Source organism: Myotis myotis, unplaced genomic scaffold, assembly GCF_014108235.1.
Source record: "Myotis myotis isolate mMyoMyo1 unplaced genomic scaffold, mMyoMyo1.p scaffold_m19_p_5, whole genome shotgun sequence".
Taxonomy (NCBI): domain Eukaryota; kingdom Metazoa; phylum Chordata; class Mammalia; order Chiroptera; family Vespertilionidae; genus Myotis; species Myotis myotis.
This window is the reverse complement of record NW_023416357.1, coordinates 18505087-18517975: the sequence shown is the minus strand read 5'-3', so window position 1 is coordinate 18517975 and position 12889 is coordinate 18505087. Positions and strand designations below refer to the sequence as shown.

Genomic DNA, 12889 nt, shown 5'->3' with positions numbered 1-12889 from the left:
AAATAATGAAAATTTCTCAAATAATGTAGTAGCTAGTTAGACTTACAATGTAATATTTTACTGGTTAGTAAATCAGTACCCTGTGTGTACACAGAATAATTCTACTTCTCATGCCTTCCTTCTAATCCCTTTCATTTGGTGTCTCATGGCTGTCCAACTTAAAGATTTGTGTCTGATTATCTGTATTTCCTGATTACCTGTGTGTAAAAGCTTTCTCTGCATGTTTTAAAATTTTTACCTGTACTATCGCCACTATTGCTCACTCACTGAATGAATGAATGAATGAATGAATGAATGAATGAATTTATTCATTCACTTTTAGTCATAATTTCTTGCCTTACAAAATCTAATACAGAACGTGTGCTTTTCCAGGATCTTAAAATCCACTTATTAAGACAAACAAGACAATATACTAGCCAGTGTTTTTCTCAGGCTTTACCTATGTTGCAGACTGTGTGTTGCAAAAAGAACTGAATATTTGAGAACAGGTATGGTAGAGACGAGGTAATCTTGAGAGTACATCACTTTGTTGCTTCACAAATGGTTATTATCATACTCATATGAACTATTAATCAATTGACTAAATGTTCCCGTGGTGGTTTCCCATTGGTGTTACATGAATTTAATTATTTCAAGATTTAACCAGACCAGCTGAGAGTTTAAATAATCCATTCATAAAATGATCATCTAAAAATCACTTAACTGATTATATAAATACTTAAAATGAGTATTAACAACACCTACTATATTCCAAATACATTTTATAGTATTTTAATGTAGCTTTTACTATGTTAGGCAACAATATAAATACTTTTAAATTACAATTCACATATATTTTCAAATTAGACATAATTTCTGAAACATTTCAACTAAGTGGTTTATTTATTCTAAAAACTTTATGGAAACAGATCCAAATCTTAAAGGCTAAAGCATATAAATTACTAGAATTTTCCTCTTATTAGAATTCTAATTTGTATTAGAATTACCTACCAGATGTATATAAAGCGTAGAGTATATAATATTTTTAACACTTTGGATTGACAACTTAACCATTTATTTTAACTACTGTTGCTGGTCACCATAGGTAAGCCCTTTCTCTTTTAAATATAAATATACTAGAGGGCTGGTGCACGAAATTTGTGCATGGGTACTGTCCCTAGGCCTGGCCTGCAATCAGGGTCATCTTCCCTGGCTGCCAGCAGCTGGCCCTGCCCCCCGCTGCCAACCACCCCAGTTCTCCATTTGCCATGGGGCGATTGGAGCCTGCTGGCCGGGGGGAGGGACCAAGAGGTCGGCCATTCCTGCCTGTTTGCCGGCCCTGCCCCCGCCACAGGCCACCCTCTGTCTGTGGGGTGACTGGTGGGGCTTTGGCCTGTCACCACCCATATCCCCCGCCACCCACCCCTGGTTTCCCATTCACCATCAGGCAATGGGAGCCTGCCGGCGGGATGAGGGGAAGGGACCAAGAGTTGCTCAGTGCACCTTATAGTGAATGGTCGAGTAGTCATTCTGGTCGTTCCACTGTTAGGATCAATTTGCATATTACCCTTTTATTATTATGATTTTATTATATCAACTTTTAATCCAAAACTAAATCATATCATGTCAACTTCACTAAAAAACATAGAAGAGCACACAAATATATCCTGAAGATAAATCAATTGTAACCATTGTTATTTCTTTATGAAATTAGTTGATAAAAGGCATACCACTTTTCCCCAAAAGCATGTTTAATTACTTATTTTTGTTTTACACAGGCTTATAATTTATATATATATATATATATATATATATATATATATATATATATACACATATATATATCATAACAATAGCTAATATTGCTATCTCACCTCTTATTTAATTTATTAACAAGAATATTTCAGAAAAGGTTCTAAAAATATTTGTGCAGTGAATTTGTTGCTTTACTTTGCTATTTTCTAGTCAGAAACTGATGCCAAGTCAGAGAATATGAAATAGGCTGCCTGTTGATGAAATAATTGATCTTTTCTTCTAGGTGCTAAAATGATGTCAAGAGACATAGAGAAACAAGTACAGTTTTATACATGCACATAACTGTCTTCATGCAACTCATTCTGCATTCTTCTCTTAGTAGTTAATTGACTAATGAAGTGTGACTCTTTGAAAACTATGTCTCATATTTTTCTAACGTAGTTTTAATTCTTTTTATAAAAGCAGTTATGAAATAATTTTATTTGTTCAATCTTGCTGAGTGCTTCTCATCAGAAGTTTGTCCCTAGTTATGTCTTATTTTCAAAAAAGCAGTAAAATTATTCCTGATGTTCTATAATTTGTTTCAGTTGACTTCATTTCCCTAAAAAACCCTCCTTTCCTCATGCTGTATAGCCTTTTTTCTACATTGTATCTTTTTTAAAAAGTCATCTAAAAGTTCAGAGACTTTAAAATAAACCTTGAATATTTTCACTTTACTGTGGCAGGAAACCAAAATGCTATGTGAACAGGTTATATTTTTCAATGTCCCCAAGTGTCAGAAATGAACAAAAGGTAAGTAGTGGAGGTTATGTGACCAAAAGGTTTCAGATAAAGGATAACTGTTCCGATCTCGAGGGAGAAACAACTCTTTAAATACATGGTTGTGATTTGATAAAATACTGAAGTTGTTCCCAGCCAAAAATATAGCGGTGGCATTCTCTGAAATTTTTAACTGAGCTTTGATATTATGAGTTATAATAGAATATTAAATATGAACTATACACAATTTAAAAACTATTACTAATATGTGAGTGACAAAATGTAGGGTAAAATTGTCTTAATGCTATTTGTCAGTCTTATTGAAAACTTCCTTTCTCCTGAAATATTACTTTTCTAATTAATATCTGCTCAAAGAATATTCTGTCATTTTAATTTTAATAAGTGAGGCTTAAGGAGTACACCTCAATTAATTAAAATTGGGGCCTACTTATTGGTTAAATCTTTAATACTGTTTAAATTTTGAGTGAAATTTTATAATTTTGAAAGAGAGAAAACATTCTACCATGAAGTTTTTATCATTCAAATTGAATAATTTATCTAGAAATATATATATAATTTAAAATTATTGTCTCTGTGACAAACATGTATCTCTTGTGGTAATTTTAATAACTTTAATCTGAAATTTTCTAACATATTTTACCGAGTTTTAACTATAAAATACAATGTCAGACAAATTAAAACAAAATAAAATACAATACAACATTTTTCTACAAGTATGGAAACAGTATTCTTCCCAGGGATTTGCTGGTCATTTATTTTCCCTATTCTATGTAGGTAGTAAAATATTTATTTGGTAGAGTAACAGCAAAGGTTATTGTTTTTATTTTATAAGTATTATTAATTTCTCTTAAATCAATCAGTGGATGTCTTTTACACATCTTGGAAAATATCCGTATTAATTGCATGTGGAGCAAAATGTCAGAAAAATAAATGATTGTAGTAACTCACAAGACACTATGGGAAGAATTCATATTCAAAGTAAGTATTAAATCACTGATAGGTAGGTATCAGAGAATAGCAAGTAAGGTTGGAATATAATTGTATGTTAAATTATTCCATTTGTATCTTATAGCTGCACTCCAATTCTGACAAAGGTGATGGGTCTGTCAAGTACATCCTTACTGGAGAAGGTGCTGGGACCATATTTATCATTGATGATACCACAGGTGACATCCACTCAACGAAAAGCCTGGACAGAGAGCAGAAGACCCACTATGTGCTCCATGCCCAGGCTATTGACAGACGGACAAACAAGCCTCTTGAACCCGAGTCCGAGTTCATCATCAAAGTGCAAGACATCAATGACAATGCTCCAAAGTTCACAGATGGACCATATATCGTTACCGTGCCTGAAATGTCAGATATGGGTAAGAAAAATCATTTTATACTTTGACTTAATATATTTTTGAGGATCTACAAATATATTTTGAACACATGTTTTAATGTGTGTGTGTGTGTGTGTACGAGTGTGTGTGTAGAAATTTGAAGAAGTTCTAAAATAGCGTAATACTTTCCCGTGGCCTAAAGTATTAAGGAATATTGGTTCTAGTTATTATTATATTTAGTAAAATTAAACTTCTGAGTATACTGTATATGTAAGTAATGGTTTGATCTGAGGAAAACACTATCATAACTTGGAAAAAATAGCAATTCTTGATTAACTGACAGGTTTTTCTGGCCATGTAAATTTTTCTAGTATATTGTTAAGAACATAGCAACACATTCAAAGCGACAATTTGCATAGAAAAGAAAAGACAATATAACATCATAAGTCTTTTGATATGTCTTTTAAGCTTATAGTTTATGAACCAATTAAAATAGTATTGATAGTACAAATAATAGCTACATTAATCAGTAAAACTTTACACACACTCTTAAACATTTATATAACATACATTTTTAAATATACAATAACCCTGTGAAGTATTTTGAATACCACTTTTAAAATGTATGAGTGACATAAGCCAGTTAAAGAAAGACAAATATTACATGATTGCACTTAGTTGTGGAATCTAATGAACAAAGTTAGCTGACAAACAAAATAGATCGAGAGGTATGATGCATGGAACAGAATAACAGATCTCAGTGGGGGTGGTGTGTGGGAGGGGACAGGAACATATATGCATAACCTATGGATAAAGACAGTAGTGTGGGGAAAGCCTGGAGTTGGTGGAGGGGGTAAAAAATTATAATAATAATGTACAAAATGGCATACAGTACTTAAGTAACTTGTCTAAATTCTCATGTCTAGAAATGGGCCAAAAAAAAAAAAATCAACTCCAGCTTCTTCTGAATGCAAAGCTTACACAGCAGTTAATAACTTATAGTCTAGGTCTCCAGTCACCTGATGATCTGGCAATTTCCCCACCACTCACAGATGTCTGTTGTCCAACTATTTTATTTTATCTTTATCTCATGTGATTAATTTCCCAAATGTAATTAAAGTTCATCTATAATAATAATAATAATTTTGATCATTCCTGAGACTTAAAGCTTAGATTTAAAATATATGATTTGAATAAAGATTATTTTCCATGTGTGTACATTAGAGGCATTAGAATATGAATGTATGGAAGGTCATGTGAAAGTGGAAGGAGAAACTCACATTACATTGGGAGCCTAAGAATAGGTGATACATCAACTCTAATCCATATTAATAAAAGCATAATATGCTAATTGGACCGGATGTCCTTCCAGATGACCTTCCGGATGAAGCCGGGGCTATGAGGGAAGCCCAGGTCCTGGTTGCCAGAGGAAAGCCAGTGCTGGGACCCGGAGGAAGGAAGGCCTATTCTTGCACGAATTTTGTGGACTAGGCCTCTAGTTTTAGAAATAAAAAGCTAGCAATTCTGTAGATCAGGACCAGCAAACAATGGCAGGGAGACAAAGCCAGCCTGCCATTTGATTTTGGAAGTAATGTTTTACTGGAACACAGTCATAGCCATTCATCTATGCTGTGCCTGCGGTAGTCTGGGTACTGCTGCGGCAGAGTTGAGTAGTTGCAGTCAAGACTGACTCACAGAGCCTAAAACTCTTCCTGTGTTGTAAAAGACAGAAAAGTTTGCCAACCTCCACTGTAAGGGCTTTCAGGAAACGAGGCCAGAGGTAGGGGGGATTAATGTGAGGATGGTGGTGTAGTCCTGGTAATAGACCCGGCATCTGTTGATTTAAGGCAGTCCGTGTTCTGCCAGCCTTGCTGAATACGCATCTACGCAGAAATATGGCACTTGTTACAAATAATAGGACCATTCTTATTCCCTTCACACAGGCACTGTCAGTGATCTAATACTCAGCCTTACCTTCTGTGTTACTAACAGAACTCAGTTTTGTTCAGGGTGGCACTTTGCAGAGTCAAATGTTCATCTCCCATCACTCCTTTTCATCTAGGAGTGGCCATGTGACTTAATTCTAGCTGGCACGATGTAATTGGAGTCCAAAGAGGGAGCTTCCAGGAAAGATGTAAGTCCGTGGACTAAAAGCCGTAGCTGGCACACATATGTCACCACTGCCATGTTCCTTTCTTGCTGCCTATAATGCAGATGTGGTGTGGAACTGCAGCAGCTGCTAACAACCACAGGAGCAAAGGCCTTGCTAAGTGAGATGGAGCAGAGAGAGAAAAGGGCCTGGAACAGATGCTCCAGTCCTGGCCTGCCCATCCCCAAACCTTTCTTCTGAAAATAAACCTCTTTCTATTTAAGCTCTTCCATTCAATCTCAGATACATGAAGGTACATTGAACCTGAATTGGCACTTGGCCAACTTCTAGGTTTCTACATGGACCTAATAAGCAAAAAGTAGGACCTAATACTGAATCTAAAGGAACAGGGAGCGAGGTTTCCGCAGCAGATAAGAAACAGCCATGCCATTTTCCATGAGGTGCTTTGGTTTGCAAATAATACAGGAAGTCCTCACACCTTTCTCCTTTCACTGTGTAATTAGGATGCTAGTTCATTTTGCTATGAGAGCAATGTTTCTTTCTGGCTGTGGTGTTGCTAAGAGTTTTCAGAGACCTAAATCTTGCTTGCCATCAACTGTGGAATCAATTCCATCTGTACAAGTTCTGATCAGTGGATAAAAGGAGATTGAACATTTTGCATTTAGACTTGGAGTTCTACAGAAAATCTAAAATTGATCCCCACAAAGCAAGTTAGTTTTGTCAGAGTCTGTGACTACAAGTTGCCACAGCAGTTGTGATAATGACCACTGAAATAGCTCCAGGGAATATTTATTGAGCACTTAGCATGTGTCAGGCTTGGCATGCTGTTTGCAATAATTTCATGCTTAAATAATCATGAAGGCAGCATTAAAATGATCTTTGTTTTACAGAGGATGAAACAGATATATAGAATTAAGTAATTTGCCCAAGATTGCATGTTTAGTGAGAAGTGCAATTGGAAAATATTTCTAAGCTAGGCAGAGCTTTACCTTTTGAGTTTCCTTTTTTTAACATAGTACTAAAAAGTACTAAAATCTGGATCAATATATTTTTTGAGTCATTACAACAAAATAGTAGGTGTTCCAGAAGCCATATGTTTACTAAACCAGCAGTGGGGGGTCTTATTTTTGACCCAGTAGATTAGATTGGATGTTATTATAATGTTCCTTTTGTTTAAAAGATAGGATTTGGGGATGGCCAAATACTATGAAAAGAAAAATTCTTCATAATTGCCTAGAAGAATGGGAATAGCCATTTATTTATTCTAGAATCGAATCCCTAAGGACTCCAACAAGTACATGCTTTTGAAAAGAAATCATCTGAAAATCTTAAAATTATGTACATTAGGCATAGTGTGGATAAAGATAATGGACCAGTTCTAGGTAGGCATTTTTACCCAAAGCTGAGAAACCTTTGTAACATGGATGGTGTGGAGTAGTCCAGGGCCATTTTCTGGAGTAGAAAGTAGCCTCATTAACTCAGCTAAGGAGTGGAGTTCAGATGGAGGACCAAGCATGCTCAAGATATTGGGACAGTGTGAAAGAGTGTATTTTTCTCCATGCTTAAGAACAAAGTAGCCTGGCCTGTGTGGATCACGGGCTGAGCATTGACCTATGAACCAGGAAGTCACGGTTTGATATCCCATCATGGCACATGCCTGGGTTGTGGGCTAGAACCCCAGTATGAGGCATGCAGGAGACAACTGAACAATGATTCTCTCTCATCATTAATGTTTCTATCTCTTCCTCCATCTTCCTTTCTCTCTGAAATCAATGAAAATATTTTTAAAAGAGCAAAGTAAATGATTAAGCAATAAAAACAGAAACTTTCAATCTGCTAATAAAGACATAACCACTAAACAACAAAACAAACACTGCTGATAAAATACTTTAATATAAGCTATGAATCCAATAACCAATAAGAAATGACATGAATTTAAGTGAATTAGCATTTGAAAATACAGATGTCACATAAGAATACTAAAGCTAATACGATAAAAGATAAATACATATGTGTAAACATCATGGATGGCAGACAGAGGACTAATTTTTATTACTTAAGGGCCTTTCTGTTTCTTTGTCTGTTGTTTATTGAGGTGCCATTGGTTAATAACATTATATAAGTTTCAGGTGTCCAACATTATAATTTGGTATCTGTATCACCAGCAAAATCTAGTTTCCATTCATCATCATATATTTCCCCCTTCCAACCACTCCCATAACCCTCTCGTTACCATCGTTCTGTTGTCTGTATCTATGAGTTTGTTCTAATTTTGTTTTCTTAGTTTATGTTTTTGTTTGTTTTCGATTCCACATATGTATGTGTGAAATCATACATTTTTTTGGCCAGTTCCATCTGACATTTCACTTAGCATAATACCCTCAATATCCATCTCTGTTGTCACAAATGGCAATATTTTATCTCTTTAAGAATGAGTAGTAGTTCATTGTATTTATATATCATATCTTCTTTATCCAATCATCTATTGATGGGCGCTTAGATTGTTTCCATATCCAGGCTATGTAAGTAAGCTACAATTAACAAAGGGTACATGTATCTTTCTGAACTAGGGTTTTTATAGTCTTCTGATAAATATCCCAAAGTAGGATTGCTGGATCACTTATTTATTTGTTTTTTAAAATCCTCACCTGAGGACATTTTTTCCATTCGTGTTTCGAGAGAGTGGAATGGAGAGGGAGAGACCAAGAGAAACACTGATGTGAGAGAGACACATCAATTGGTTTCCTCTCACAAGCCCCTGACCAGGGCCAGGAACCTGCAACTGAGGTATATGCCCTTGACCAGAATAGAACCTGGGACCCTTCAATCGCAGGCCGATGCTCTACCCACTGAGTCAAACAGACTATGGTGGGGATTGCAAGATCATAAGGTAGCTTTATTATTTTATTTTTTGAGGAAATTCCTCATTGTTTTCCATACTGGCTGTAACAATTTATAATCCCACCAACTTCTATATGGGGATATATATATATATATATATATATATATATATATATATATAATCACTCAAATTAAAATGGCAGAAATTATATTCAAGGAGATTCATAGAAAAAATAAACACACTGTAATTATCCCCTCCAAAATCTCAAATTTTACTAGTAATTTAAGAAACCACAAAGGAGAAGGAGATACTAATGTTTACCTACCAATTATGCAGGTTTGATAATCACAGAATTGTTAATGTACAGAGCTATTAGTAGAAGAGTAAATTCCCTTAGGTTTTGATAGGAATTTGGCAATGTATATTAATATTTAAAAACAAACATACTAATTTGTTGGAAAATCTCTATCATAGATAACTACTCTATAGGTACACCCAAATGGATATGGTAAAAAGAGTGCCCACTGCAGTATCATTCATAATATTCCAAAATTGGAAACATGCTTAAAGTACGGATAAGGAAGTTTTCAAATAAATGCTTCTTCAAACATACACAGATACCCCATGCAACCTTAAAATAAATGGATTTGTATGTATATGCTGAAACACAGAGATCTCTATTATTTTTGTAAGAAAAGAGTTTTCAGAAATGCATTTGGAATAGCCTTCAGTTTGAGAAAATAAGTGTGTATTGCAGAATATGTGTGGTTGACATGAATACTTAATTTAAAAATGTCAGTTTTTAATACTAATAAAGGCCAACAGTATAGATAGGTGACAACAAAATTTTCCCCAGTATATGGTGCTTTATGAAATCACTGTGCTTATCATAATCTCATTAACTGAGTCTTGAATTAGCTAGTAATTTAAAAAAAAATGTTGTTGTCGTCGTTGTTTTCTCTCCTTATATCTCTCCAGTTCTCTCTGGAGAGAGGGAGAAAGATTGAAAGCATGTAATCTACTGAGAAATGTTGATAGTGGCCAGTAGTAAAATGGTAAATTAAACAATGACCCTAAGTTTGAGCAGCTTGCAGACATAAAAACAGAAAATTTTAATGTAGTGTTTGATAAGCAAAATATAGGGGAACTCTAGAGTGAGCAGAGTCTAGCTGGCAGATAAGAGAAGACGTCCTCTGTGAATCTAACATAATAAATAGGGGTTTGTCAGTTGGACTAGAAAAAAAGGGCATTTCTCCTAGAGAATACAATGATGAGAAATACTCCTCCCTCCCCTGTGAGTTGAAGGGAGTGTGTGTGTGTGTGTGTGTGTGTGTGTGTGTGTGTGTGTGTGTGGTGTATTTAAAGGTGGATAAGCAGGATCATCATGCAAATGATGAATTCCCTTCATAGCTTAGCAAAATATGCTATGAGAATACAGAGAAGATAGCACCGGAGACTCTCAGGGTGCACAGTTTTTTATCAGATTATTATTTCTTGTGTATCTGTAGTGCTAAGTAATGGTCATGGAGCCCTCCAAGTAATTGCTGTGCGCTGTACTGCCAGGGAAAAAGCCTAATGTGCTTACATATTTCTTGTCAGTGGGTAATATAAGCAGACAAAGTCTCTGGGATTCTGGATGGTTTAATAAAGAAAGATAGAAAATAAACTGTAGTGGTTTTCAATGCATGTTTTAATAAAGTTTTTCTTTATCTCTCTGATTTACATCATGTAATTTCAACCACTATCTAGGGAATCATATCCCTGAGGACCGGGTTTTTTCATCCAGACACTTTGGACTGGATTATTCTTTGTCTTGGGAGCTGGCTTGTGCATTGTAGGATTTTAGCAGCATCCCTGGTCTCTGCCCACTAAATGGCCATAGCATCCTTCCCACCGCTGCCATATCATGATGTGTTCAGGCATTGCCAAATGCTCTCTGGGGGGCAAAACTGCTCTCAGTTGAGAACATCTGTCCTAGGGAACATACAAGAGAAAAGAAGGAAAACATTTTGCAGTAGAATCATGAATTGAAGAATATGGTATTTTTCACATTTATAGTCACTTACAAAAAGAATGCCATAATGTTAGAATGTTCATGTTATATATTTTATGAACAAAAACCATCCTGTCTGCCCAGGTAAGTATTTTTTATGTTGAAATATGAATTGCCACATTCAAATGCACAATGTGATGACAATAGCAGCAAAAACATTTGCATAAGTTTTCTGTGCTGAAAGAACAGTCACATGGCTACTTTAATGGCACAGCTCTTATTTAAAAATAATTACATTTACCTTTTTAAAACATTAATTGAGAAAAGGATCATTTGAATCACGGTCAGTGTCTAGCAAGCTATTGGCTGTCGTATTGCTTTTTTCATTACTTATCTAGAAACTAGAGGCCCAGTGCATGGAATTCATGCATGGTGTGTGTGTGTGTGTGTGTGTGTGTGTGTGTGAGTGTGTGTGCGCGTGCAAGTGCACGCGCACGTGTGTGTTCCTCAGTCCAGCCTGCACCCTCTCGAATCTTGGACCCTTCAAGGGATGTCCAACTGCCCAGTGGGATTTTGCCTAAATGGGCAGTTGGACATCCCTCTCACAATCCAGGACTTCTGGCTCCCAACCACTTGCCTGCCAGCCTGCCTGATTGCCCCTAACTGCTTCTGCCTGCCAGCCTGATCACCCCCTAACCACTCCCCTGCCAACCTGATCACCTCCTAACCACTCTCCTGCCAGCCTGATCAACACCTAACTGCTCCCTGCTGGCCTGATTGCCCCTAACTGCCCCTACCATGCAGGCCTGATCACCCACAACGGCTCTCCCCTGTGGGCCATCTTGTGATGGCCATCTTTGACCACATGGGGGCAGTCATCTTGTGTATTGGAGTGATGGTCAGTTTGCATATTACCTCTTTATTGGCTAGGATGGAAACAGATTAAACAAAGTGAACATATACTAGTATGGACAGAATGACAGTGTGATGATATGAAGGGCCAGTGTAATCTGCGTAGACCACAAAGAGACTGGCCCACATTGTACTGATGCACATTTGACATTTTCTCCTGTGACATACAGTCCATGATCGTCCCAACTGTGATGACTTTACTATCTTCTATAAATTATTCTATAGAAATGCTTTTTAAATTTGGTTTTACATAATTTTACTAAATGTCTAATTTTTCAGAAATGAGACTAGGAATTGAAAAGTCAATAATGTTGTCATATGGAGCAAAGAGGAACATTACCATGAGTTAAAATTATTCCTGCTTTTGGAGTCAGCATTTAAGCTCCTGTGTGGCAGTTTAGGAATGAAGACAGAAGGAATGAAGTTGTATATGCCAGCAGTATCCCATTCTCAGATGAAAAGGGTGGTATATGTCTTAACACATTTAGTGATGTTCCAAGGACATATTATTATTTAAAAAGTTCCCTTCTATTTGTATGTACATATACCTAGATTTCTGCAACAATAGTCTTGCTTTCACCAGGAATCAGGAGTGTTTAGTATAAATTTAAATATGGTTGCATTGCAGTCACTTTAAATTTTTTAAAAATGCTTTATATCTAAAGTTGTTTCAAAGGAAACCATACCAAATCACAATCCAATTTGCCTGAAAATAAATGTCATATCTTCTTTGTTTTTCACTGAAGCATATTTATAAGAAAATATATAAATCTCTACCTGTTCTCTTCTGTATATTAATAAATATACCTATAATTGAACATTATGTAAAAGCTCTTTAGAAATGATAACATATGATATAAATAATGTTTTTAATTTACTAGAGAGATCAACATATTACTTTATATGAAAATTGCATGCATTATTTAAAAACTTTAACTTCCATTAATTACTGGAACTTAGTTTGGGATACATAAAAAAAGATATAAATTTCATATAGTAAAATTTCTACTATGTGAACCTTAAGTTCTGCGAGGTTCATTATTTGGAGATGTACTGAAACATCCCTAATCATTTTCCTGTCGTCTTTGTTCCCCTCTCCGATCTCACACCCACAGGCTCATTTCTGTTTGCAGCTGTGTTCTGTGTTGCACAGCAACAAGTAGGGACACCAGCTGTGCTTACTTTATTGCACT

The 12889-nt window shown here is 35.9% G+C and overlaps 1 protein-coding gene across 1 annotated transcript in view; it reads left to right on the top strand.

Annotated features, from left to right (window-relative positions):
- Nucleotides 1-12889, top strand: part of CDH18 (cadherin 18) — a 344495-nt gene that overhangs the window by 167332 nt on the left and 164274 nt on the right. Inside the window, exon 3 of the mRNA XM_036309477.1 lies at nt 3587-3881. Within this exon, the coding sequence (XP_036165370.1) occupies nt 3587-3881 (295 nt within the window). The remainder of the gene's footprint in view (nt 1-3586; nt 3882-12889) is intronic.